Below are 27344 nucleotides of genomic sequence, written 5' to 3'. Positions count from 1 at the left end.
TCTTCTTGATGACCTCATATCTGCTAAACGAAAATAAGACAACCTATTAAACAACCAAATGATTTTTATTGAAGAGGATCACAAATGGTCATCCATTGAAAAATTTTATTTTGCTAGCGCCTTGTGGGTTTGAATCTCTCTCTCTCTCTCTCTCTAGGAGGGGGGGAGAGTGTGTGTGTCCATTGGATGAGGTAGAGTAGGGTCTATTTCACGTTCCTATGATCATTACATAGGACACATGTGCTAACCCGTGATTTCTGAAAAAGCAGTTGAGAACCATATGACTCTTGGAAAATGTTCATTAATGAAAAATGACTTTTTCATGGTTGTCATTTAAGGTAAGGGATGTGATGTTTTGGAGCCTCACTTTAGGGGGCGGAGGGTCTTCGTTTCCAACCGCACCCCATGCATACGAAATGGACAAAAACCTTTTCATACGAAACCAACGGAGAATTCTACCCACAGACGCAGAAGAAGCAGATTCCTCAGACGGGATTCACAGGAGGGGCCACCTGTTTTAAGCATTTTCCTCCCTTCCTTTTGCATGAACTATGCGCTGTATCTCTACCAATTGGAAAATCCCGTTCCCACGTGGAAAGCATGTGGCTCTATGCACTTTTTCCCTGCCCGCTGACCCCTTTGAAGCTGCTTTATTGTTTTTTTTTTTTTTCCTCATGTTTTTGAACTCGAGCAAATCACATCCCAGTAGAGAGACTTTGTCGCTCCGACGGCAACTTAAAACTCCATGGCTTCTTTTCCAGACGTGTCTTTGATGTTATGTATGGAAAGGCAGACTACTGTCAGATTCGATCAAGGCATGTAGAGTATTCAATTTTTAATCTTATTGAACTTGATGATCTTAATTAGGCTCTTTCCTTCTGGAAACAACTCTCCGATTGCACGGTAGCAACGTAGCTACTCAGTGACTTTAGTTTTCTTTCTGCTTCTGTAACCAGTAACGCGACGCTTTTAACTAGTTGTTGATAATTAAGAGCTATTTGAACGCATGAAAGAAAAAGCTTGAGCGTGTCCTTGTGAAGCCTAGAAGTGCATGCAAACAAGGTGCATGCCTCCACCTTTTGGATGGCAACCTTTAGCACCATTCTATAGTAAACCATGGAATGCCACTGCTCCTCTTCTCCCTTGTTCCCAGGGTCCATGGCCGCATCGGCTTATGCAAGGAATTGGCCGATGCACCAAACCCCTTGAATTTCATGGAGCGTAAAATTTTGAGTTCAAGTTATGCTAGATCCTCAAAACCTACGAAGGGAAAACTACACAAGTTTGATTTACTAAAAAGGGGTGCAAAGGGGGTGGGGAAGATCCTGAAGAGGCCGAACCGAAACCTCTCTCCCTTTCTTTCTTCTCTTAGTGTCTACGGCTGCTTTGGAACCTGAGTAGAAAGCGGAACCCCATCAAATAAGTGTCCAGTTCACAATTTCGAGTTTATTTATAGTGATAGTGGCAAATGAACCCGCTAATATGAACATTGGTATGCCACCTTCCAAGGCAGCTGTACAAGTTCAGGTGCAAGCATTAGAAGACATGCATAAGTCGAATAACCGAAAGTTAGGCAGATCTTCATCAAATTATGTCAAGGATATATCAAACTCTACTCTTGACATTCTTCTTCAACTTGAAGGTTTGTAAGCCTCCCTTGGTTAAATATACATTGGGAGAGTTATCTTTTAGAGCTCTCATCTTAGAACCAACACATTTGCGTCTCCATGGATTCCTTTTCTAGACTCAAAGTTCAGTTCAACTGGATGACGCCCCAGTCTGCCTTCCAGTTGTGAGACCAACTTGACCATGTTGGCATGGTGTCACCTTTAAGGGAAAGGGGGCATTGGGAGCAAGTGGGAGTAATTAGAAAAAGGGGGAAAGAAGACTTGCGTGCATGCACCCACATGCACATGCATTTTCCGAGTCTCAAGTCAGAAGTCTTTTATATATGACCACTGCTGCATCCATCACGAGATTGTTAGTCTTGAATATCTTACAAAAGAATGCCTAGTTTGTAGTGAAATGATGAAATCACGCGTAAGTTTCAAAGATATTCGTTCAACTGCATTGTAGTATGTCTGTGAAAGTGAAAGTAGGAAAAGACATAAAGTCAAATCACATAAATTTGAGGCTGATTAACTTTGAATCTGTCGATTTATGCTGAATCGCTGATTCAAGTGGATTTTAGCAACACCAATTAATATGGGAGCCTACTGAGTCCCATTCAACTTGGAAAGTCAAGAGTGTTGAGAGTGAGACCATTGCTGAAACAAGTTACCACGTTGAAAAGCCGTGATTTGGATCTACCAAATCAAGAAAAGAACGGCATTCCAGCCAATTCAAACTCAGTAAAGTGAACAAATGGAGATCTTTCGATCTTCTCTCTCTCCTGGGGTGAAGAAAAAATCTGGTCCTTCCCTTTCTGTCTGAAAGCACTCCCCTCCTAAGAAAAAAGAGAGAAAGAAAAGCCGAGAAGCAAAAAGAGCTCTTCTTTAAGCTAAAAAAGAAGTCATCAACCGTCTCAGAAACACCGTCCGGACTAATAAATAGTCCGCAACTGAACACCCGCACACAGATAGAGACTCTCTCTTTCTCTTTGTCCCCACCTCTCTCTCTCTCTCTCTCTCTCTCTATCTAAACATGCTAAATCTCCGGCTCGAGAATAGGGAAGGCAAACGAGGAGTAAAGCCATGAAGTTCGAGGGTGCGTGATCTTCTGCTCCTCCTGTTCCTCTTCCCTGCCGAATTCTTCTTTTGGGGATTTCGTTTTCGGCTATTTGGGGTTGCATCTGGATACTCACTGTGAACCGTCTCTCTGAGTCCCTTGTCCTCTACGCTAATAATTTCTTTAAGCCGAGAACTTGGTTGTACTTTATGTCGAGTGATTTTTTCTTCTTTTCTTGTTGGTGACCTCGTGATTCAATTTAGCTTTGAGTTTGCCATGTTTGAGTCAGTGGGGCAGCATTATGCTCACGATGTTTATCTGAAGATTTAGCTCCAGTTACTTTCCTGCGACCGACCTTTTTCTGTTTTTTCCTCCTAATTTCGTTTGATTCTTTCTTTAGTTTTTAAATTTCTTCTTTTCTTGCAGAATTCTTTTTCGCCGTATTGTGGCAGCGGCTGTTTTCTGTTCTCGTTTCTCTTTTTCGCTCCCTTAGTTTTCAGATGACCAATTTCTTTTATAGTTAGTTTTGTTGGGTACAGAATCTTGAATTATGACTGGGAAAGGAAAAAAGGATTATCAAACCTTGTAACATCAGTTTTCCATAATTTAAGTATGTTCTTGTTTCGTTTCTTGGGTGTTCTGAGTGAAAAAAAAAAGAAAAACCTTTTGCAGAAAGTGGGTTATCTTGTGTCTTTTGTATGGAAGATGGTAATATTTCCAGTTTATCAGTTTACTGTACATGGGTCTTCAGTAAATGCAGCTACAAGATTTTGCCTTCTCATCCCTAAATTAGGAGTAGGCTGGCTGGGGTATTAGAACAGTTCTCCGTTTCTTGATAAAGATCGCAGAAAAACCTCTAGAATTAAGAAATATTATCTGCGGCCTTTGATCTTTTTATTTATTTATTTTTATTTTCCATTGGCATTCTCATAAGATAAGGTCAGTTTCTCACTCAGTTCCGTTGAAGTTCTAAGAAAGGCACAACGTAACGGTTTAATGTTAAAGATACTGAAAGAAGAATTCTCCTTCTTAAGTACCATCAACCGAATGATGCTTCATTGCTTCCGATGTTATCTTGGAACACTAGGCAATGAATGTTTCTTTTCTTGAATGTCCTCACTGAATTTGTCACATTGATTGGCAAAATAGGTAGTTCCAGAATTATCAGTTATGCTTGGTTTCTATATGCATACTGGTAGGTACTTCTACTTGATTCTCGTGAGCAGCTAAGTAAAACTCCCATCTTGCTTGTTCCATATGCCGTAATGATATTCATAAAATGCTAGCTAGACAAGAGAAGAAAAAAGAACTTTTTCAAAAATTTAGGCCAGGAAGCAAGACAAATTCATAGTAGTATAAAAGAAATGGGCAGGGTATATCTGAACCACCAGAATATACTTGGTAACCTTGTACTGGTTCCACGATCACTAAAAGGGCTGAAGTTCTGAACCTGGTTTGGTGAAACAAGAACAGTTTTAGCCTTTTAGGTGTAATAGGACTCCCAGTTACTACAAGTAATCAGATATTGAGGTGCTCCCTGATCGAGGTGGGCATGGATGTCTAACTAGCAAGCATAATTTCCCTTTTCGTTATAGCAGGTTGTTATCATGTATGACTTATGTGATAGGGATCCCAGTTTTTCCTGTCATGTGGGATAATATACGAGAGTGTGGTACTTTAACTGATACCTGCTAGCTGCTTCCTGAAGGCTTTTCGACTTCCCTTGAAATCTTAAGTAAATGGTCGGCGACTTGGAATCTTAAGTAAATGGTCGGCGACTCGGCATCACTTGACATAGTGTGCATCCAACGAGCCAAAGTTACAACTGCTTACCTCATAAAAGCAAGCAGAAAGATGAAATTAAAACTGTTATTTTTTCACCTTTGCTGCTCCTTCCATTGTCCATGGATTTGAATTCAACTATGTATACATGTTATTGGCCATAATTTGCGAGAATATTTTGGTAGCATTATGAGTAGAGGAAGAGTAAAAAATTACAGTGACATATCACATTGTTTGAGGAACCTAGATGCTATGGGAGTAAAGGATTGTCAACAAGGGTGTTCAAGTGGTCCATAGATTTTTATCCAAGACTGGTGTCATTGTACAGTAATGATATTTTGAAAGGACCGGGTTTTTCGATCAAATAGTCTCTTAATGGCATGATATTGTAACCTGAATCGTGTGGAAAATTCTCTGTTCATCAAGATACACTGAGAGTTTCCCTTTTGAGTCCACAGTAGAAGCCTCTAAGTTACCAAGTTTGCAAGAGACACTTAATTCTTATGACGAATTAAGTAAAATCGCCATCTGGTATGTTCCACATACTGTAAGACAGTGGTTGTGAAGACTGAAGAGATTTACTGACTTCAATAACATTTGCTTATGCTGAATGTAGTTATTGTGCAAGGGAAGATAAGTTATTCTTCATGTATAAGCCTTTTTGGGATATTATTACCATTCGATGTGTTAATATATTAGAGCTTATTGTTTCTAAGGTATTGCCGTTCTTTTATGTCAGAATAGTCCATGGTGATTCATTTGTCATGCTTTCACCATGAAATGATGATTTAAGTATAGCTTGAGAGATTCTCTTAGTTGCATTTTCAGCCAATAAGCAGTACTAATTGCATAGATTTGTTCTTTTTTCTCAGGGATGTAGCACTACTTCCAGGAATGTGACATTATACATATCTATAAGAGGATGGAGTCATGTGATTGTATTGAGCCTCAGTGGTCTGCGGATGAGCTATTGATAAAATATCAGTATATATCAGACTTCTTTATCGCTCTTGCTTATTTCTCCATCCCTCTTGAGCTTATTTATTTTGTCAAAAAGTCTTCAGTCTTTCCATACAGATGGGTTCTAGTGCAATTTGGTGCATTTATTGTTCTTTGTGGGGCAACTCATCTTATCAACTTATGGACATTCAATGCACACTCAAAAACAGTTGCAATTGTAATGGCTGTTGCTAAAGTTCTTACTGCAGTTGTGTCATGTGCAACGGCCTTGATGCTTGTGCACATTATTCCTGATTTATTAAGTGTAAAAACTCGGGAACTGTTTTTGAAAAACAAGGCTGCTGAGCTTGATAGAGAGATGGGCTTGATACGAACCCAGGAAGAAACAGGCCGACATGTGAGAATGCTTACTCATGAAATTAGAAGTACCCTTGACAGAGATACTATACTGAAGACCACTCTTGTTGAGCTTGGTAGAACTTTGGCTTTAGAAGAGTGTGCCCTTTGGATGCCTTCTCGAACAGGTTTGGATCTTCAGCTCTCCCATGCCCTTCGTTACCAGAATACAGTTGGTTCCATTGTACACATCCAACATCCAGTGGTGACTCAGGTCTTTAGTACCAATCGGGCTGTCAAAATTTCACCAAATTGTCCCATGGCCAGGGTTAGACCACTATCAGGGAGATACATGCCTGGCGAGGTTGTTGCAGTACGTGTCCCACTTTTACATCTGTCAAATTTCCAAATCAATGACTGGCCAGATTTTTCCACAAGACGTTATGCTTTAATGGTGCTGATGCTCCCTTCAGATAGTGCAAGGCAGTGGCATGTCCATGAACTGGAGCTTGTTGAAGTGGTTGCTGACCAGGTTAGTATGATGTATCTTTGCGGCTTTGATTGCATCGTTGCAGCATTCCATATGCCAAGCATTCCAGATTCTACGTCTTCTTATGCCTTTGCTTAGTAATGCCTTTTCATACGAGAGATTTGCATCACTCACTCTCTCTCTCTTCATGTGGAGATCACCACTTAGATTTGAAGACGTAATTCTGATGGCTGTATTTAAATGCATCTCCACCTTGGGTGGTCTCCGACTTTGATTCAGGAAGCATTGCTGATGGAATTCATTTTTAGTTGACATCAACCAGCCATGTGTATTCACACTTCCTGACTACTTGATTTCTCGTCTAAATGCTTCAGGTTGCAGTAGCTCTTTCCCATGCTGCAATTTTAGAAGAGTCAATGCGGGCAAGAGATAAACTCATGGAGCAAAATATTGCACTGGATTTGGCACGTAGAGAAGCAGAAATGGCTATTCGTGCTCGAAATGACTTTTTGGCTGTTATGAATCATGAAATGCGGATTCCTATGAATGCAATCATTGCATTGGCTTCTTTACTTCTAGAAACTGATCTAACTCCAGAACAGCGTCTGATGGTGGAGACCATTCTAAAAAGTAGCAATCTTTTGGCGGCACTTATTAATGATGTTTTGGACCTTTCAAGGCTTGAAGATGGAAGCTTTGAGCTTGAAAATGAAGTTTTCAATCTTCACGCTGTCTTTAAAGAGGTACTTCCTCAGCCTATCAATCATATAACCTTCCGGAGTTAGACTGAATTGGCTTTCACGAGGCAGGAAGTTACGCATACTGAGTTTGTTTGCAATATGTATTGCAGGTTATTAACCTGGTAAAACCCATAGCCTTTGTGAAGAAATTATCTGTCTCGTTGAGTTTGTCTCCAGACTTACCAGAATATGCTGTGGGAGATGAAAAACGCCTTATGCAGATTCTTCTCAATGTTGCTGGTAATTCTGTCAAGTTCTCAAAGGAAGGAAGCATATATGTCATCGCAAGTGTTGCAAAAGTTGAATCTTTGAAGGATGCTTGGCTTCCTGATTTTCACCCTGTCTCAAGTGATCGTCATTTCTATTTGCAAGTTCAGGTATAGATAGAAACCATGTTTTGTTTATGGTTTGATTTTTGTATGCACCAGGCCTGCTGCAACCTGGGGATCGCCAAGCAGCTTTTTTTTTTAACATAGTTGGAGACTTTGATTCTGCAGGTTAAGGATTCAGGTTCAGGAATTAGTCCACAGGACATTCCAATATTGTTTACCAAGTTTGCACAGGCTGGTAACTCTGCAAATAGAAATCCTGGTGGCGCAGGGATTGGTCTTGCCATTTGTAAAAGGTATTCCATTTAATTTCAACTTTATTTGGCATAGTATACCATTCAAGTTTTGGCGGATAAGAGTTTTCTTTGCTTATGGTTGTCTTTACCACCCATGGAAACCATTATTCTTTTGATTGGTGTATCTTCTAATCTGCCTGACGTGTTTGACTCAGGTTCTTGAATTTGATGGGAGGACACATTTGGCTTGAAAGTGAGGGTTTGGGGAAGGGTTGTACTGCTATTTTCTTTGTAAAGTTGGGAATTCCTGAGAATTCAAATGAAGGTGCATCACAAATTGTTTCTGCAGTGCAGTCAAATTTTCTTCGGATAGATAATTCTGGAGTACAAGTGCTCGGAACAGACAACAGTGGAATGGTGGTTTTACAAAGTCCCAGTAGTATGATTTAAATGTATAAGCATTTGGCTGTCTGGTGCCATTGTTTTGTAATATTATGTGGAAATATCTGCATCTCGCTCGCCTTCAGATAAAATAGCATACATAAATAGAAAATATTTTAGTTTATAAATGTCAACGTGTTTACATTGTCAAGATACATATGGAGATGGCGTGGTCCATTCAAAAGTGGAGTTTAATGCAAGTCTTTCATCTGGTATGATATGGGGTCTGTCTACTATTTACCCTGTCAACATACACATGCCTATTAGATCATCAAAATCAAGGCAATAGATACGGACGCTTTCTCTTATTTTAGAAGTGGATTGTTCATGTCTCTTCTTTCTTAGAGTTGATCAGTCCTAAGATCAAAGGATAGTTGTGAAAAGAAAAGAAAAAGGAGGGTGGGTTGAAGTTTTCTGACGGCTGTGCTGGGTTCTTCCTCAAGCTTGGAACCAAGAAAGCCGCTGCAGTGGTGATTGCAGATCATTGGTTTCTTCTTTTTTCTTTCTAATGGTAAAACCATGCAGATATATTAAACCTAGAGCTAGGAACCTGGCCAAATTCGTCTTTACCCTTGGCATGTTTAGGCCACCCAAATTTTCTTGGAGCTCCTTTTCTTAGCTATCTATGCTTAGTATTTATGAGAGTTCTGAACTCTTATGCTGGGGTTCTTCTCGTGAATCATTTGAGAGAAAAGGTCTACTTATCATATTGGTAGGATTTATGCGTTTGTCGTTAGTGGAAAGTATCGAGGGTATCACGTTGAAGACCTTAGATCAAGTTCTAACCCGGCCAACAGGCCAGGTTTTTCATTCCATTCCCGTTTATAAGAGCTGATTATATCAAAATTTTGGCTTTCATAAAGTCTAGTTTCAACTCAATTTTTAACAGCATCCAAGCATTCCAAAACTAAGGAGTGGTGGAGCTCACTTTTCTTATCGTCAAGAGATTAAAAAAAAGTCAAGTGTCGGTCGATCTTGTATATATTGTTCTTATCCAATGAAAAAATTAATCTTCAATTAATTTAATTCAAAAAATCAAACCCCAGTGTTATTTGAGCTTTTTTATACTGTTTGTGTATTAGCTTAAAAGAAAACTTGCTGGTAAAGGCGTCCTTTTATGCATGGATTTCATTTAATTTGACTTGGGGTTTCAAATAAAAGTCTGCTTTTGTATCATTGCGAGGATCAAATTCTTTCTATGGCTGCCGATGTCTTAATTAAGGTCCTGTTTGTTTGATAAGGCCCCTGTTTTTGCTGAAGCCTCTTAGCATCCAGCGGTTAGGTCTGCGGAATCCTTGAATGATTTTGTGTCCCCCGTTCCAAAGAGAACTGAATCTCATGAATCACCGAGTTCCAAGGAGATCTGAATCCCATGAAACCCGAGTTCCAAAGAAAAGTGGTTTTTTTCCGAAACCGGGTTTTTGCTAATTTTGTATAAAATAGTTTCCCCTGTTCCTTTCTTGCTTCATCATCTGTTCTCCAACGTTTCCTGCCTGCGACCTCCACACTGGTTCCTTCTCCTGGGATGGTCAAAATCGGTAATCTACTGAATCTCCACCTCGTCTACCTTCCCAAAGAAGAAGAAGAAGAAGAAGAAGAAGGCGAGAGAGGAATGGCCGGGTATCGTAAGTTTTTTGTCCTCTAGATCATTCAAGAAGAGTAAATTTCAGAGTGACCGCAACTAGAAAAAATTTAAAAGCTAGATAAACTTGAATACAGCAATAATGGTTTAAGATACATCAACTTTATATTTAATAAAAGGCCACAAACAATCGTCAAAGAGATCATGGCGGGACCACCTCAGCAGCAGGGCGGCTAACTGCATAATGATATCCAGACAACCTTCTCAGCTGTGTTCGGCAGAATGCCAACTGAAAGAACCTCACAAGCAACATGCTTTCAGAACTTGTTCTACATCAGGGTCATCGCCAGCCTCCTTGTCCTGTTCCAACAGATGAACCAAAGTTAAGGGGTAAGAGAAGTCTAATATGAGAAATTGAAAGGAAGACTAACAAACAGTAAAAAAGATCTGTAATTTGCCACGCGCTAAGACTTCTCACAAGTTGAATTCTGCAGGGACTCAAGAATGCTAACCTTGTGCAAGTACAGAATGTTGGTTTTCCCAGGACCCGCTACAAGAATCCCCCCTTGTTGCCTGCAACACCAAAAAGCAGACTTGTTGACTCCATAATGCTGTTTCATGCACGGCATTCGATGAAATTAACTACACTTTTCATTATCGATTCACTGTATATGTAAGTTTCGGTGCATGCCAACTCTCAGATTTCATATGAATGAAGGAGATAGTTAAGTTCCATACCAACCCCCTCTTGAGACGGTGTCCTTTTCGAAAGAAAGCTTCCAATCTTGCCTGTATCCTTCAAGATACAATTGAATTATTTTCATACCTGCCTAAGCCAGAACAAAGAGAATCTTAGTCAAGTGTTACAAATGAATGTCCTGATCAGGAATCAGTTTGAGGTTGAAGAATCTCAGCATCGCATATTCAAACGAAATATCAAAATTTAACGTGTACCGCAGGAGTGAACGTTGTTGTTACTCCAGAAACAAACTTCAAAGCATTGTATGATGAATGACTGGGATCAGCATAAACTTCTGCATAAGGAGTAGATTATGTAAGCACTCTGATCATTAGTGGCATTTAGGAATACAGAACTCTTTATCGTTTTCAAAATCATACCTCCTTTGAATTTTGTCTGTTCAGAAAATGTCTTTGCCTAGATCAACAGGAATCGGGAATTAAGCCAACAGAAACAAGCAGAAATCTAATAATAAAAAATTTAACAAAGAGTCGAACATCATAGGAGAGATGGAAATTGTATTCTAATTCCAATCCCTAAAAACTACATCATTACTTCTGAACAGCAACAGGGAGCCATAAAAAACTACCCACTTAAGGATCAGATAATCACCAATTGAACAAATGAAATATCAATCTGAAAACATCGTCTGAAAGCAACATAAACATTTGATTAACCATTACTTACCTGTTCAAGATTACCCGGGCCTATCAGAACAAGTGCCGCTTCACAATCGTCCAGCTTATCCTAGAAAAATTGCTAAATAATGAGAGATAATTAAGAGCATGATTTCACTAAACGATACAGTAACTATCAAGATCGAAGATAACCCGTCATTCAAACAATATGACCAACAGCTATCTGTGACTCATTTGTCCAAAAAGTTATCAAAACTAATCCAATTTTTTTGGCACAATATCTTACGCTGACAAGTGAACGACAATTTTGATTCAAGTACATGCCAGAGCAAGACTATCAACTTCAAAAAATGAGGTCTCAATTTTTCTTCACTAAGCTCAAAAACTCACTTACAGACCATACTGATTGGATGTGGTCAGTGGAAAGCATTGAGCTGACTCAAAGAAAACCCAGAAACCATTTAACTCTTACATTTACACATATTTTACCTTTACAGAAGCAAGAAGATCAGCACGCTTGCGACAGAGAACACATCTGCAGTTTCACACTCAATTAGCTCTAGAAGTGCAGCATAATATCATCTTTAGCACATGAGAGTGATTACAATACCCAAAATGACGAGCAAAAGCAACCACTGCCTTTCTTTCTTTCCATAAATCAGTAACTGGGATTTCCTTTCCTGACAAGTCTAATACTTTAACATCATCCAACAAAGCTTCTGCATCTTCAGGCATCACAGAAAGAGGTGCATTCTCTGGACAAAGCAGGAAAAGCATATATATCTTAGCCAGTTTAAGAACATGTGAAGCATTTGAACTAGTTAATTGCAGAACCAGAATCCAATTATTCATGATATGCCGTAGAGGACACCAAAAATTGTTTAGTGGAGGTTTTTTACTTCAAGATTAGCTTCTCTGATACAAGAAAGGAAAAGGGAAAAGTGGGTACCTGACGATGACGATACCACAGGTGCTCTTACTCTTCTTCGCCGAAGGGAGACCGTGCCGTTCTGCCAGTTCTTATAGAGGGGGACCTTCCACGGGATTCCGTTGCTTGATTTTGTCACAGAGAGGCCAGTCCTCGAGTACTGAAGACTGCCACTCGCGTAAATGGCGGTCGGAGACCCTGGAATTCCGGCGCCGGCGGCCATCTCCTGGCGGGAAGAAAGCAGAGAGGGTGGTCTCTTCTTTGGCTCCGTGGGCAGCAGGCAGGGAAGCAATTTGAGGTCCCTCACAAAGAGCGAGAGGCTTTTCCAGGCCAGAAGAGAGACAAGTGTCAGACTACCCTTCTCCGATTCTGCCTCGTCCAAAGTATCTCTCTTTTAACTCCTCCTCCATTTGTGGAGCGGATTCTAAAAACAAGCCCGGAGTGAGATTCTGCCACGAAAAGAGCAAAACTCAAGAAGCCCATCTCTACATTAAGCCTGGGCACCGACCCGCCGCCGGGTACCCGGTACCCGGCCCGACTCGGTCTCGGGCCCGGGCCTTGCTTTTATAGTAGTCGGCCCGTTAGTTACCGGGCTCGGCCCGGCCCGGTAACTAACGGGCCGGGCGCGGGCCAGCCGCTTTGATCGGCGGCGGCCCGTGAAGCACGTTTTTTTTTTTTTTTTTAAATGAACTTCGTTACTCATTAGGGACCTAGGGTTAAATAAAAATGAACTTGAGCTTAGAGAGTTAGGGTTTACTTTTCGACCTTCCGTCGTCACCGTCGCCCGTCGAGACTCGAGAGATTGCATTTGCGGCATTGCCTCCTCTTCGCCCATCGGCTGCTCCTCCGGTCGTCGCCGTCGCTATCGGCTGCCTTCTCCGGTGACCGTGTGCCGGCTGCCGTGAAGGTCTTCAGTCTGTAAACTATCAATGTGCCTATAAAAGAACTTGATACTCCATGGTGTTTCATCATCTGAAGCTGTAAATTGTGCTGCCTCCTGCATTCGTTGTGTCTGAGTTTTTTCAATAACGGGCCGGGCCGAAGCCCATCTCAGCCCGCCCGGCCCATTATTAATCGGGCCGGGCCGGGCCTCGAGCCTTGACCGAATCCCGAGGCCCGATATGACTTGGGCCCGGCCCAGCCCGTTTAGAAACGGGCCGAGCCTCGGGCCGGCCCGTTTAGGTTATTGGGGTTCATTTTTACATTTTTATCGGGCCGGTCCGGCCCGGCCCGACCCGATGCCCAGCCTTACTCTACATTAGTTTAAAATGACAGGAGGTAGAATTGTTCAACAGGCTTGTGCTTTAGGTGAAATATTAGTTCATAGTACCATTTGTTGAACTGTGACCAATTCAGTTGAGCCTATTGTAAACAGGCCAAAATATTGTAAAATTTATATATAAAAAAAAAAGTAAAAACAATGAAAACTGAAATATCTTTATAATAATTCTTAGAGATGATCAAAAGTTGAGAAACGCGCTTCTTGAATCGGCCATGGAATTGGATTGGTTAATTATTTGCCATTTACTGGATTTAAATCGCTGGCCGGTTCTGATAATTACATTGATTCTACATACAAGTTCTGATCAAGATTCCTCGGCCGCTACATTTTGATGAGGAAAAAGAGAAGAGTACAAAGGCCATGCTATTAATGATTGGGATGTAAGCGAGCTAGATTTGGATCGAATGCAGAAATTTCCATTTCCCGTTACTTCGGACGGATATTTGCTTACTTGAGTTCTAATTTAGATTTGGACATGTACAAGTTTTTGGCACCCAATAGAATCGGATATCTGCTGGATTCACTGAAAAACTGATCTGATACCAAACTTATAAGGACATCAACAGACCCGATTCGTTACCATATTCAACTATTCAGGTATTGCTTAACTTGACTTAGAATCAGATTCAAGTTTGAACTAATGAATTTCTATCTCTAATCGGAGTTGGTAAGAAAAACTTCATATCTCATCTGCATCTGACTGCCATCTAACTGGATCGACCACATTACTTGGATTTGAGTTGAATATCGAATCATGTCCGAATAATTGACATCTTACTCATTTGGATTCACTTATGAATTGACTTTGATGATTTACCAACTGAACCCAGTACAATCTTTCGATCAAGAATGAACTTCGGCCCTTGCTCTAGCAGTGGGATCAATCCTCCATCGAATCATGAGAGTCAATATATAAAACTGCAACTTGTACTGCTGCTGGTAAGCGCACATGCATGTGAGTAAAAGAGTGAGGGAAGGAGAGCATGTAGTTGTTGAAGGGGCCCATATTATTATAAAGTCGTCCCCTTCCTTTTCCTTCGCCGAAAAGCGACCATGACCATCACCATCGTCGTCGTCATCTTCTACTGAGAAAGATGAAGCGAGGGAGGAATCCTTCTCTTTTCCATGCCGCGACAACTGCACGCAGAAGGACATCACATGCTCCGATTGGCGTAACACTGTCGTTTAGCAAAGAGACGGGGAGAGAGAAAGAGAACGATGAGAAGAGCAAGCTAGAGTTTAATCATGCTTCTCTCGAGAAAACAGGGGCATTCTGAGAAGATTGTTAGTTTAACAACTTACGTCATTTTAATTTGTCTCAAGAAAACAACGTATTTCGTTCATGAGGAAAATGTAAAACGTGACCATACCATGCATGATTAACACCACATCTTACTCTGTATCACTCTGCATCTGATAATAATATCGAGAGAGAGAGAGAGAGATCAGAAGGGCACCTTAAGAAGATAGAGAAGATTGTTAGGTCAACTTGCATCATGTTAATTTCTCTCAAGAAAATAACTTGTTTTCATGGATCATGCGAACGTAAAACATGTCTACACCATGATTAACACCATACCTTATTCTATATCATTCTGTATCGAGAGAGAGAGAGAGAGAGAGATCAGAAGGGCACTCTAAGAAGATAGAGAAAATTGTTAGTTAACAACTTACATCATGTTAATTTCTGTCAAGAAAACAACCAACTTTATGTCTCAGACATGCAAAACATGACTATACCATGATTAACACCATTTCTTATTCTATATCATTATGTATCGGATTATAATGTAGAGAGAGAGAGAGAGATTTTGCTAGGACAAGCATGTATGGCGGCTCCTGTCGGCAAGAACCCGGCGAAGCCTGTCGATCTCAAGGGCGACGTCGTCGGTGGGCAGCTCGAACCTACACACGGGGCACGTGCTGGCCTTCTTGAGCCACCCGACGATGCAGCCGACGTGAAAGACGTGCCCACAGGCCAGCCGGCACCCACCGCCGGCCCACCCTCCCATCTCCTCCCAGCACACGACGCACTCCTCCCCCTCCTCCACCACCGCCACCTCCTCCAACGAGACCACCGTCGCCACCGACGCCGGAGCCGATCGCACCGCCTTCTCTCCACCGCCACCGTTGCCTAACAGCCCGATACTCGCCCTCCAAACCCTCTCGTACCTCCCCACCACGTCCACGTACCACCGCAGAACCGACCAATAATCCAACCCGAACCCACCGAGGCTAAGCACGTTAGGCGCGCAGTGCTCCCTCAACCTCCCCTGCCAGTCCGCCGGAGACGTCAGCTTCCGGCCACCCTCCAAGTCGCTCTCCTCGTCTTGTTCGAAAACTTCGAATATGAGCAACAGCAAAATCCCCGCGTCGAAATCGCGCAAACCACAGCCAGCACCACCCCCACCTCCACCGGCGGTCTGCACTGGCGGCTCGAACTCGGACCATGAGGCGAGTTTCCGAAGCAACCCCAACAGCGTGCGCCCGATCATCACGGTCTTTTGCTCGAAGGATAGGGATTGGAGGTGGCGGAAGGTGCGGGCAAAATGGTAGGGAGACAGGAGGAGGAAGCAGAGCCTCTGAAAATGGAAGCGTGCCTCCCCGGCGGCCAACTTCAACGTCTCGGACGACGGACGGCCGCCGGAGTTTTCCATAGCTCGCATGATGGTATCAGAGATCGAACTCATTAGAGGAGAAAGAGAAAGAGTTGATCGGAGTCAGGGAGCAAGAGGGAGTTGCTCGAGAATTTGGTGGGAGATCCGACGCGCCAAATCGTGCGTCGTATCTATATGGTACCTGGGCGGACGGCAGGGACATTCATAATGGAAGACGTGTTACATTCGATGCCGTTTATCTTATATGCGAGGGAGTGCTCGATTCACGTGGGCTTCTCCCATCATTCTCTGCTTTTTGCTTGGCCTTGCCTTTGTTTTCTTCTTCGTTCTTCGCTTTGGTCTGGTGCACATAATAATAATAAACAGAGTTTCTTTACTTCTTTTTTCTTCTTCTACAGTCAACTGGATGGGGCATGAAGATAGAGTTGTCTGCTCAAACGTCGACAAGAGTTTGTGTGCCTTTCCATGGTGATATCTACTGGGTTACTGCGCCTGGTAATTGTATTGATACAAATATCAGAACAGAACATGACTGTGTGATTTATAGAACATGGGGTAATCATCTGATACTTGGGCAGGGGAGCCATGTGAAGGGAATCTGGTCGCTAGCTTTGGATGCTCGCCTTGCTAGAGATGCACATTGCTGCCTAAGAATGATCTAGAGATGGATGGACGCACAAGACAAGTGGGACTCCCTCTCTTTCAAGGACAGTCCTTAGCCCCCCCATATCAATTGAGACTCTAAAATATGGTACTGCGACTTTTCTTTTGGCCCAGGGCCCCAAATGGTGAAATTGCGTGGTGGTTCTTGGTGAAGAGATCCACTATTTGTATCGATATATATATATATCCGTTTTTTAAGTCATTCAATCATCTAATAAAAACCCTTTAATCCATATTAATAAACTGATAAAAAAAATAAGAAAAAATGTTATGGGTATTTCATCATTATTATTTGTTCCTATTTTTTGTATGTGTTTTTCGCTCAACCATTCATTTGGATTAATAAACGGCCTTGATTAGATAACCAGATTCATAATTCACTTATATATATATATATATGAATGATATCATTTGTGAATTTCCTGATCCAAATTTGGGTAGGTGTGATTAAACACACCATTTGGTGCAATGTATCAACCAGTGTATTGTGACAAGCAGAAAGATTTCTCACTCCAAAACTATAGGAAGAAATCCATGTATATATAATGCACACGTTAAATTTATTTGATTTCATCACACTTTAAACTCTGTTTGGGTTTCAGAAATATTTGGTTATTCTTTTCGATGCCTCCTTTGTATCTGCAATCCTCATTACATGCTCCAAGTTCATAAGCTGTTCGTTTCGTGATCAATATGAACAAGCATAAGAAAACGAGAATGCTCTTCCGACGAAGGTCATGAGCATCGTTCGACCGGCGTTTCATCTTGGGATCCAAATCTTCGCATCTCCTGTACATTCCACTCTTCAAGCAAATACATAACAGGATTTATGCCTTTCACAGAACAGAAGGTAATTTGGATTGATCGCCAGACTGTATCTGGTGATGGCCACCTTAGCGTCCTGGTCCAGAAACGGACAAGCGAATCTGGACAAGAGGACCAGTTTGGATTTTGGACTCATCTCTCTGGGACGCAGGCGGAGCAAATAATGGCGGTACCCGTTGATGCTGTGGAAGAAGACGATGGCTACGGCCTTTAAAAAAAAGAAGAAGAAATGTTTGTCATGTCAATCTGTGGATGACGCTTCTTTTTAGAGTGGAGGCTAGCCGTTGTCCAGGCCATGATCCCAAACAATGCAGAATGGAGCGACATAATATCCAGATTATCGAGATCTTTTCGGATCTCACATCGTCACATTCATTCCTAATTGGGTTTCTTATATGGGGTTTCGGACATTGGATTCGAACAAGTAATTCATACCATATGTGACCCCTTTTTTCCATTTTTAGATAGTTTATGCGATTAGGAAGTTTGTCCATGTCAACAATATATATTACATACCATCTAGTTGATATGCAGATAATTTTCATATTATTGTTTTTTATTAACTTTTACATAATCCTAATGCTGTGTATTCGTATTGATACTTCACAATAATGTTTCTCGTTTATATATATTGGTGTTCTTTAAAATTCTAAAATTTTCTAACCAGTACTTGTTAAGTAAATTTTTTAAATTATAATATATATGTATATACTTCTTAGGTCAAACCTTTATACCTTCAAACTTTTACATATTTGACTTGAATGTTGTGCTTGCCGCAGTTTGCACCTCGAACAACACATCGAAACATGATTGCAACTATGGAATTCAAACAACAGATCCCTTTTTAATTCAACACAAACAAAATATAGTATTATAAGTCGAGTTTGAATCCAATTCCATACCCAAAAGAAAAACATTCGCATTAAGTTTGGCTCTTTCCAACAAATTTCATAGAGCATATTATTTAAGTTCGTCCGTCTCATTTGGTCAAAGTAAACTGAAGAATGTTACAACGTATTTGATTCGTGGGACATTCTAATTGGCTTCAGATGAAGAATGTTCTGATTAACTCACTTCACTCTTTCCAACACATGAAAAACTAATAAAAAGTTCAAAATAAACAACTAATTTGTGATCAACTGTGGATTCAAAGCAGTTTACACCAATGTTGTGAAAAGCAACTAATTTGTGATTGGGTGAACCGACGTACAAACTGTTTTATAAACATGTCTTAAAAGATTGAAGTAAATTCATGAAACTGTTGTAATCAATTTGATTTTGTGCAAATTAATAAACAGTAACCAATTGCCAAATAACCACCATTTGTTACTATTACCAAATAGCAGCCCTAAAGATTTAAGAGTTCACGGTGGAGAGATAATCGAGTGATCTTTTCAAGGCATACTTTTTTTGTTGAAAGCTCTACGTTTAGTTTAATTATTTAGCTCCTAAATGTCTAGGGATGTAGGGATCTGGAAGCTTCTTTAAAAACTATTAAAAATGTACAAAAACATCCATGGAGACCACCAAAACAATTTGTAGAGGTCTATAAAGTAGTGAACTTTTGTTTCCAGAGACATATATACTTTATTCAAATGTTATATAATCAAATGTAATCTCCAACAAACAATCTATTGTATCCGGTAACACTAAATGTCATGTACTCTTGTTTGGCCTGATGCCCCAAACCCGAGCCCGGGTCCGGCTTGATGCTCCAAAGCTGAGCTCGGGCCTAACCTGGTTACAATAAAAAAATATTTATTGAAAACATAAATAAAAATTTTGAAATATCAAATATATTTTTAATAATAACATGTATATTATTATTAAATAGAAATATTAAAAAAAGTTAATCAGACCGAATTGGGACCAATCGAGTCAACCCGGACTGGTTTTTTTTGGGCCACGGCCCGGGTCCGATCTGAACAGGTACCGGGTACTTGTCAAGCTTACAAGTAAGCCCGTTAATAGAATGTTCTCAAACCTGAGATTTCAAACTAGAAGCTCAGCCATCTATATTCTTGACCAAGGCTAGGCATAGGGTAGGGCTGGGCTGGCCCAAGACTCGACAAGGTTGGGCTCGGGTTGGCCTGAAGCCCTTGCCAGTAGCTCAAGCCCCGCTTGCTTATTGCGTCCAAGCCAACCGTCAACTTTATACCTGTTGGGTACCTAGTTTGATATCAATTCATGTTTGAAACCCATAATATTTCATGTTTTAATGGGCCAGAAATCCAACTAGGGCCAACTGAACTCGATCAATTTTTTTAATGGGCCGGCTCAAGTATCAAGGAACCAGCCCAAGCCATTAGAATACCCTCTTTAATGGCCTTGTCACAATCTCCTTTGCAACTATCGAGCCAAAGTTGCATATGTCAGGAAAGTTGGAGCATTACTATAGTCTCCAACTTATAAAAAAATTTCATACACAATGATTGATTTTTCCATTGCCAAATGACCCAAAATAAAAAGGGTGCCTGTCAATCCCATTAAATTAGATGGAACGGTCAAGATCATTCAATGTAGCTGTCTAGAAATGCCTCTTATATATATATATATATATAATTTGATCGAATAAGGTGAAGAAATAATATCTTTTAGTTTACTTGCTAGAAGCGCCCCTATGGACTCTTGCCGTATCCCACAAGCCTATCTCATTTGGATTAGATCTTGCACGATCCGACCCATATCCATCTGATAAGGGCCCCTAACTAAATCTCACCACCCAAAATATCTTCCGCCTTCCTGTTCCCTTCTCACCCTGCCTTTGGTTATTGACAAAGTCTTATAACTGCAATTTGTTCTGCCAAAATTATTTTGTTCCCCCTTTTCCTTTTTTATATTGACGCCGAAGGACCACTTATTTTCAGATTCTCCGTCAGCCGGCCGGAACTCAGATCCGGTCGTCCGCTAGGGCCATTTTTGTATAAGTAATGCTTCTAACATTTATTAAAATTAATTATCTCCAATTTAATTTTAAAGTAATTGGGTATACCCTACCCATTGTGTATAAGTAAAAAAAAAATGGTCCGGACGCTGTTTTAGAATATTTATTGGATAAAACGCGTCGTCCGGCCCAATCTACGGGCGAGCCGGCCGCACTCGGGAAACAACGTTCCATCTTATTTATTTAAGTTAGGTTAGCTCCGGCCGGACCCTGGGCTAAGGCCTTCCAACTTATTTATCGGCTAAAATATATCGTAAATATAAAAATGATAAAAATTTAAAATGTTTAAAAAATATTTAAAAATGAACTCTTGAATCCTGCCACCAGATCAGATTTGGTTTTATCGATCCGATTCGAAACTGTTTTGTGGGAAGTTTGAATATGAAAATCCCCCTGAACTGACGTAGTTGGAGTTGGTGTTATAAAATCCGACTAGAGTTGGGCGGTTGATCTGTTGTCTGATTTCTTGTATCAAACCCCAATTTAATATGGCTTATTTTATATGTGAAAAGTATCCGCTCACATGTAAATACCTAATCCAATATTGTTTGGTAAAGACTGTTCTTTTAATCCATTTATAAATCTTGCAAATATTCAAATTTTTTTTTTCTTTCACCGAAATATTGGGATATTCTTAAAAATTAACTTGATGTTATAAAAATAAATAAAATAAAAATTTGCAATAAGACACGACGGGTGTGTGATCAAAGTAACAAATAAAAGAAAGTGTTTGATGACAAAAGATAATTTGAAAAATGAAAAAAAATAGAAATTTGGGTTTTCTTTTTTATTATTTTTTATGAGAAAAAAAGACAAGTTCCTACCTAAACTAACAATTTTATTGGCAGAATTAATGTTAAAGATATTTTAGAAAGAAGTTCAATGGTTTGGCAAGAAACGTCCAGAATAATGCTTCTGCTTTCTGGTGAAGGTAGTTCTTCCAGCCAGTAGCCGTGTTCTTTAAAATACGTGAAAATACAAATAATTAATTTAAACAAAAACAATATAAATATCAAGGTTTATGTTGGCCAATTTCGTATTATCTGGGTGCTAATAAAATACAAATTTCAAAAATACCCAGATGGCATTCACGTCTCATTGTTCTATATGTATTTTTGAAATAGAGCAAAATTTATTTTTAAAAAAAGTTTATTTTTGATAAAATATTAAAGTGAATCCATGGTTTTGGATATATCTGTATCTGCATAATGTATTGGGTCCGACCCGGATAGAAGTGGAAAGTTATTTGAATTTGAAAAAGAAAAGGAGCCCCCCAAAAAAAAAGGTGAACCCCAAAAACAATAAATGGGAAACGGAGGGCTTGGCTTTGACGAAAGCGAGGGATTGTCTCTCGCTCGCTCTCTCGTTGGCTCTTTCGGTCTTCCGAGTCTCTGAAGGCACGCGCAGAGACAGAGAGAGGGGGAGAGAGAGAGAGAGAGGGGAGGGGAGGGAGGGATATTCCCTGTCTGGAATCGTCGGAAAGTCGCCAAAGATCGATTACGCCTTCCGGCTTCGATCCTCTTATTGAATTCTTGGTCTTCTGTCGATTCGTGGATTCTTTTCTGCGGTATTGATCGAGGTTCTTGTAGATGGGTTGTTTCGCTCGTTCGGGAGGATCGAAGAGGAAGGGGCAGCGGCAGAAGCAACCGCAGCAGCTCGCGAAGAAATCCGACGATCAGAAGCCGTCTCCAGGTAGGCGAGAACCATCTCCATGGTTCCTCATTTGAATCTTCGATAAATAGGTTTCCTTCTTTTGGGGGATTTCGATAAGCATTGATTCGCAAATGTGGATTCGTTCTTTTCTTTTTTCTCTGCTTCATTCATTTCTCTCGCTTCTTCCTCTATGGAATCATTATTTTTATGTGTGGTGCTTGTGGTGGTCGGAGGCTACCAAGAGCTTGGTTTTTGGTGTTTTTGTTGAACGAGAAATTGGGGTCGGTCATTTGGTTGCGATTTTTTCGACGTTTTTGAATGGTTCGCGGGTTTTGGTGGGAATCACTTGTTTCCTTGTTATAATAGTCTAGCCTCCAGGGTAGGAATTCGGCTTCGGCCGTCTACATCTTCTTATGCTTATGTTCAGTAGTCGCTTCATCTTTTTCATTCCTCAAAAAATTTACTTCCCTTTCGTTAATTTTCTCTGTATCGTTGGCCGGTAGAAAATGTAGTGGAGTTATGATGGTGGTAGTGGTAATTCGTAGTTGTCCCGTTTCCCCATTTTAAATTGTTATGCTCTATAGAACCACTAATCGGTTCTTGGAAAACGATTTTTCATGTAAATTGGCACGTGATATGAAGAGGATAATTCGTTAATCAGCGGGTCTCCCTGAAAATAGATAAATGTAGGCAAGTTTTGGTCATGCTGATTTCATCTTGGTTCATGGAACAAACAGTTTTTTGGCAGATTAACGCAATTAGTTGTGCTTTATTTTTTTCTTACATTTTTAACTTTTTTCTCCTTCAGAGAATTTGAAGAAAAATTCATCGCTAGAGAAGGAAGTTGTTAAGGATGGATCTATTTCCGCTCAGGTATTCAGCTTTCGTGAATTGGCAGCAGCAACGAACAACTTCAGAGAGGATTGTCTCTTGGGTGAGGGAGGTTTCGGTCGAGTATATAGGGGTCGTTTAGAGAGCACCAATCAGGTTTGGTTTTTTTCCTCCCGTACTTATTGCTTAAAGCATTTTGCCACATGCATTTCCTTTTTTTTCTGCTTCGTGTGAAAATGGGAGTATTGCCAACTCTTAATCATAATTTGGTAAATTAGTCTTTGTTTTTGTTCCTTTCTCCATTCAAAATGTCTTCAATATATGTGAAATTGCGTGTCTGAAGTTGTGGACCATGTAATGGTTGATATCGTGGATTGGTTGATAGCTTATATCTTCCTTCCTCAATCTCAAACTCATTATGCTGCTTGCAGTTCACTTGCCAACGACTTGCAGTGGCAGATAAATTTGATGTTTTAGTATAGTACCCTTGGAAGTGAAGCTTTGTCTCTGTTTGAATTTTTTGAAGGACTCAGTAGTCAGTAAATGGTGATTCATTTACAGCTCCCCAAATCAGGAAAACAGAACATGGTACTCTAGAATGGCTTGCAAACCTGCTTCTTTGATTGAGAGAGGTTCTTTTCTCTTTCCTTTTTGAAAAAAAAAAAAGTAGAAAAAGAGCTGTTTCTGTGAAGCATGCATTTGTAAATTCCGTCGAATTTATTGCTGTTTGAAGCCCTGTCATCCCCTCCCTGGAGTTCCACACTCAGTTCCATGTAAACTCAGATTTGGTGCAGGCTGACATTGGTCTTGCAGGACTATATTCCTTTGCGTCTTGCTTAACCATGTTCAGTTGTTTCCATATTGTGAACGTGGTTTACTAAATTAGTTTACTTAGAGACCTTCCTATGGCAAGCATTATTTCTACGTACTAGAGTCTAGACACGCTCTACCTCCAAGTTAGGTCCTATTTCAGGCTGCATCTTTATGGTGAGAATATGAGAAAACATGTTAAGCAGCATGTCATTCTATTAAACAGTGAATTTTCTGAGAAATTTCCAACTGTTCATATCACAGGTTGTGGCTATCAAGCAGCTTGACCGTAATGGCCTGCAAGGCAATAGGGAATTTCTTGTCGAGGTCTTAATGCTAAGCCTTCTTCATCACGAGAACCTTGTCAATCTCATTGGATACTGCTCTGATGGAGACCAGAGGCTGTTGGTTTATGAATACATGCCCTTAGGATCATTGGAAGATCACTTACATGGTAAATTCCCCTCAAACACACCCCCTCCCCCACCCCACCCCCCAATTCTCAGAAGTCCTTTCCTTTTACTTTCTTTCTCCATAATACATCTATATCCAATTCTAGTTCTTTTCATATGGCTTTCTAAAGAGAACTCATCACTTTTCCACACAGATTTGACGTCTGACGGAAAACCATTGGACTGGAATACTAGAATGCAAATTGCAGCTGGTGCAGCAAAGGGTTTAGAATATTTGCATGTCAAAGCTAAGCCTTCTGTAATATATCGTGACTTGAAATGCTCCAACATTCTTCTTGGCGAAGGATTTCATCCAAAGTTGTCAGACTTTGGGCTAGCAAAGCTTGGTCCGATTGGAGATAATACCCATGTTTCCACAAGAGTGATGGGCACATATGGGTATTGCGCACCTGAGTATGCAATGACCGGGCAGCTTACACTGAAGTCTGACATTTACAGCTTCGGTGTGGTGCTTCTGGAACTTATCACAGGAAGAAGAGCAATTGATTATTCCCGAGCTGCGGGAGAGCAAAACCTTGTTGCATGGGTAGGTCATCTTTTGATTTCACATATACTACTTCAACAACAGATTATATTGTTCTTTATCGGCAATTTAGTGATGCATTTTGCAATGGTGAACCTACACTTTTATGCCTATGCTTTTGTTATCTGATTTTTCTCTGGATCTGAATTTATGCAATCATCTGAGATGGGTTTCTAGAAAGATATTAGCAGTCATCGAACTTGCATGGATTACTTGTGTTGGTTTTGTGCGGAAGCTTTATCCCAGAGCTTCCAATGAATTCACATTTGGCTTTCTATTAATCAGGATAACAACCATGTTTCTTTCCATCCAGTAATTGAATCTATGGATGCTTTCAGGCTCGGCCATTGTTCAAAGACAGAAGGAAATTCACACAAATGGCAGATCCCTTGCTTGAGGGTCTGTTCCCAGTGAGGGGCTTGTATCAAGCACTTGCTGTTGCTGCAATGTGTGTCCAAGAACAGGCAACAATGCGACCTCAAGTATCAGATTTGGTCACTGCTCTTACCTACCTTGCGTCCCAAAAGTATGACCCTGATACTCATCCTATTCATAGCTTCCGTTTCGCTCCTGGAACTCCACCTCATTCTAGAAGAGACACCAACAAGAATCAAAATGACCCTTCTGAAGTAGACCAGTCTGCTAGAAGCAAGAACGAGTGATCCTACGACTGATCCTAGAGGTTCAGAATTCTTGCTAAGATAGCACGGTGGAGCGTGTATGCAACACTGGATCATTATTATCTCTCTCACAAGTGTACCGATTTCTCCCTTTGTATTATTTGCAATCAAATTTTGCCTCACGATTTGCTGTCATCTTGACATGTAATTACTCATATGTATTTTCAGGAAATTCATTGTGTCAATGTATATGTCCGCGTCTATTCAACCCCTTGTATCTATCCTCCAGTTCCTGTTTTGTTGCTCTTAGAGATGATCATACGTTATAATGCAGAATCAGTCAGCGGCTTCGTTTGTTAATTGTTCCCTCTTGCTCTTCACTGTTGCAGTTCAAGACTCCTATTCAGAAGTTTCGCTTGTTCATTGCTCTCTCTTGTTCTTCACCATTGCAGTTTAAAACTTCTATTGCGCTGATTTCGGCTCTTCCTGTAATACTCTTTTTTGCTTACTTTTCGATCTATAATGTCGTTGCTCTTAATACGCTTTCTTGGGAGAACAAGTCCCTATGAAGCCGTGAGTTGCGTGGGGTTATCAGGTGATTAACTTTATAATCCTTTTATATTTTCATCGCTTTAGCAATTCAGTTCTGTTTTTTCGGTTATTAAAGGCTAATCATTTTCTTCAGTTCTGATTCGATGCACAATATTATACAAATTTAGTAAATGCCGGATGCACAATATTATAAAAATTAAGTAAATCCGGATTTTTACATGTAATGGAAGAAAGTTGGTAATGGTCAGACAACTTGTTTAAGGGACCCGAGATTCGGGTAAACTCAGAAACCTGACGTTAACTCTTCGATATATTTTTTTTGCTGGAAATATCCTTGATCCCACTGTTAGCGAGTAGCACCAAATAATTCGATCGGACTACAAAGGCCAGAGCAACGACAATTGATTATTAAAGTTTTTTTTTTTTTGCTATCTAATCTTATAGATATGATGTTCTTAATAGTGATTTGGTGATAAACATATATTAAATTGATTATTTTTTATTTTAATAATATTTTTTAATAATTGAAAAATGAATAGCTCTTGTAATATATAAAATTTTGATAGCAGCAAATGTCAACTTTTTACAAAAATAACTTGAGCTAAAACATTATTTATATAAAGTTAGTATTTATATAAATATAAAGAGGTTCACATTTTGTTTAGAACACTTCTTAACACAGATTTAACTTAAGAGACAAAGTTTTTATCCTTTACCTAAGTGGTCTGATATTTTACCAATTACTCTATAATAGGTATAAGAAATGTTGAACAACGAGCTCAGCAACTCAAGTTTGTTGCTCGTCAAAGCTTGGCTCGACGAGCAGACGACCATTTTGCTAAAGAAGGTTAAGCTCATGTCTTGGCTCGTCTTTTTTAGTCGATCCGAGTTCGAGCTCGCGTTTGTTGAACTCAACTTTTTAAGCTCGAACAAAGACCAAACAGCGAACACTATTTAACATGAAACGTCCATTTCATTTTCTCATTTAATGCGTTTTCCTTCTCCTTACTCTCTCCGTCTCCATCTGATAGTTCCTTTAGGCAGCACCGGCACTACCACACCGACGACCGGCGATCAACCGCCAGCACCAGCCGTGAAGTACTACCATACCATCGAGCTCGAGCTCAAGGTTTCATGAATCAAGCCGAGCTTGAGCTGACCCAGCTCAAGCTCGACTGACCCAGCTCAAGCTCGACTCGGCTAGTGCTCAAGTTTAGATACAAGTGCGATGAAAACTTGAACCATTTTAAATCTTTTTATACCCAATTCGAATTCAAAATAATTTGGTAGAATGTCCATAACAAAATTTTAAAACTCAAATGCGCCTTAACCAGATTCAGAACCAAAACAGATAACCAGATTCAGAACCAAAACAGATATCAGATAATATCTACCTGAACCATTGACATTCCACATCTTTCGAGTGTCCAAATCTGATTATAACTAACTGGTCAATAATTTGTTTACAGATTTTTAAAATATATTTCTATATTTGAAGACAGTTCAAGTTCATACCTAATCAGCTGAAATGTCGGCCGTTGGAACAACCTGAAAAAATGACTGCGTCATACTCTTTTCCTTTTAATCAAATAACTGAGGTCCGTATATTTCTCACCTTTCTATATATAAATTCAGTTTTGTAACCGTCCAACACGCTAGAGCTCTCAATGATTCAATTTGTT

At 40.2% G+C, this 27344-nt stretch overlaps 4 protein-coding genes across 4 annotated transcripts; 2 read left to right on the top strand and 2 right to left on the bottom strand.

Moving 5' to 3' along the window:
• Positions 1–2539: 2539 nt before the first annotated feature.
• LOC116248559 (ethylene receptor-like) lies at positions 2540–8196 on the top strand. Its single transcript, XM_031621424.2, has 6 exons — positions 2540–2706; positions 5322–6277; positions 6610–6978; positions 7086–7352; positions 7473–7600; positions 7756–8196. The coding sequence occupies exons 2-6, from the start codon at positions 5372–5374 to the stop codon at positions 7988–7990; spliced, it is 1905 nt and encodes a 634-aa protein (XP_031477284.1). The 5' UTR covers positions 2540–2706; positions 5322–5371; the 3' UTR covers positions 7991–8196.
• A 1469-nt stretch (positions 8197–9665) lies between these two features.
• On the bottom strand, positions 9666–12222 carry LOC116248262 (thioredoxin-like protein AAED1, chloroplastic). Its single transcript, XM_031620947.2, has 9 exons — positions 11890–12222; positions 11551–11695; positions 11430–11475; positions 10990–11049; positions 10683–10719; positions 10518–10597; positions 10302–10393; positions 10076–10136; positions 9666–9923 (listed from the first exon to the last, which is right to left on the bottom strand). Exons 1-9 carry the CDS (start codon positions 12089–12091, stop codon positions 9864–9866), a joined length of 783 nt encoding a protein of 260 aa, XP_031476807.1. The 5' UTR covers positions 12092–12222; the 3' UTR covers positions 9666–9863.
• A 2559-nt stretch (positions 12223–14781) lies between these two features.
• On the bottom strand, positions 14782–16240 carry LOC116248492 (E3 ubiquitin-protein ligase SGR9, amyloplastic-like). The gene has a single exon (XM_031621311.2). The coding sequence runs from the start codon at positions 15838–15840 to the stop codon at positions 14965–14967; it is 876 nt and encodes a 291-aa protein (XP_031477171.1). The 5' UTR covers positions 15841–16240; the 3' UTR covers positions 14782–14964.
• Positions 16241–21639: 5399 nt separating this feature from the next.
• LOC116248401 (probable serine/threonine-protein kinase PBL7) lies at positions 21640–25470 on the top strand. The gene is made up of 5 exons (XM_031621172.2): positions 21640–21892; positions 22662–22840; positions 23759–23948; positions 24102–24493; positions 24829–25470. The coding sequence occupies exons 1-5, from the start codon at positions 21790–21792 to the stop codon at positions 25150–25152; spliced, it is 1188 nt and encodes a 395-aa protein (XP_031477032.1). The 5' UTR covers positions 21640–21789; the 3' UTR covers positions 25153–25470.
• Positions 25471–27344: the final 1874 nt, after the last annotated feature.

This window comes from Nymphaea colorata, chromosome 2, assembly GCF_008831285.2.
Source record: "Nymphaea colorata isolate Beijing-Zhang1983 chromosome 2, ASM883128v2, whole genome shotgun sequence".
NCBI classification, from domain to species: domain Eukaryota; kingdom Viridiplantae; phylum Streptophyta; class Magnoliopsida; order Nymphaeales; family Nymphaeaceae; genus Nymphaea; species Nymphaea colorata.
Note: the sequence above shows the minus strand (reverse complement) of the source record. Positions and strands in the feature narration are given on the sequence as shown.

Bases quoted from the DNA above. Each gene is read 5' to 3' on its own strand.
- LOC116248262 (XM_031620947.2), bottom strand. From the start codon at position 12,091: ATGGCCGCCGGCGCCGGAATTCCAGGGTCTCCGACCGCCATTTACGCG. The intron at 10,598-10,682 runs GTATGATTTTGA...CTCCTTATGCAG, and splicing joins ACAGACAAAATTCAAAGGAG to AAGTTTATGCTGATCCCAGT. The intron at 9,924-10,075 runs GTTAGCATTCTT...CTGTTGGAACAG, and splicing joins ACATTCTGTACTTGCACAAG to GACAAGGAGGCTGGCGATGA.
- LOC116248559 (XM_031621424.2), top strand. From the start codon at position 5,372: ATGGAGTCATGTGATTGTATTGAGCCTCAGTGGTCTGCGGATGAGCTA. The intron at 6,979-7,085 runs GTACTTCCTCAG...TATGTATTGCAG, and splicing joins TTCACGCTGTCTTTAAAGAG to GTTATTAACCTGGTAAAACC. The intron at 7,353-7,472 runs GTATAGATAGAA...TTGATTCTGCAG, and splicing joins ATTTCTATTTGCAAGTTCAG to GTTAAGGATTCAGGTTCAGG.
- LOC116248492 (XM_031621311.2), bottom strand. From the start codon at position 15,840: ATGAGTTCGATCTCTGATACCATCATGCGAGCTATGGAAAACTCCGGC.
- LOC116248401 (XM_031621172.2), top strand. From the start codon at position 21,790: ATGGGTTGTTTCGCTCGTTCGGGAGGATCGAAGAGGAAGGGGCAGCGG. The intron at 23,949-24,101 runs GTAAATTCCCCT...TTTTCCACACAG, and splicing joins ATTGGAAGATCACTTACATG to ATTTGACGTCTGACGGAAAA. The intron at 24,494-24,828 runs GTAGGTCATCTT...GGATGCTTTCAG, and splicing joins AGCAAAACCTTGTTGCATGG to GCTCGGCCATTGTTCAAAGA.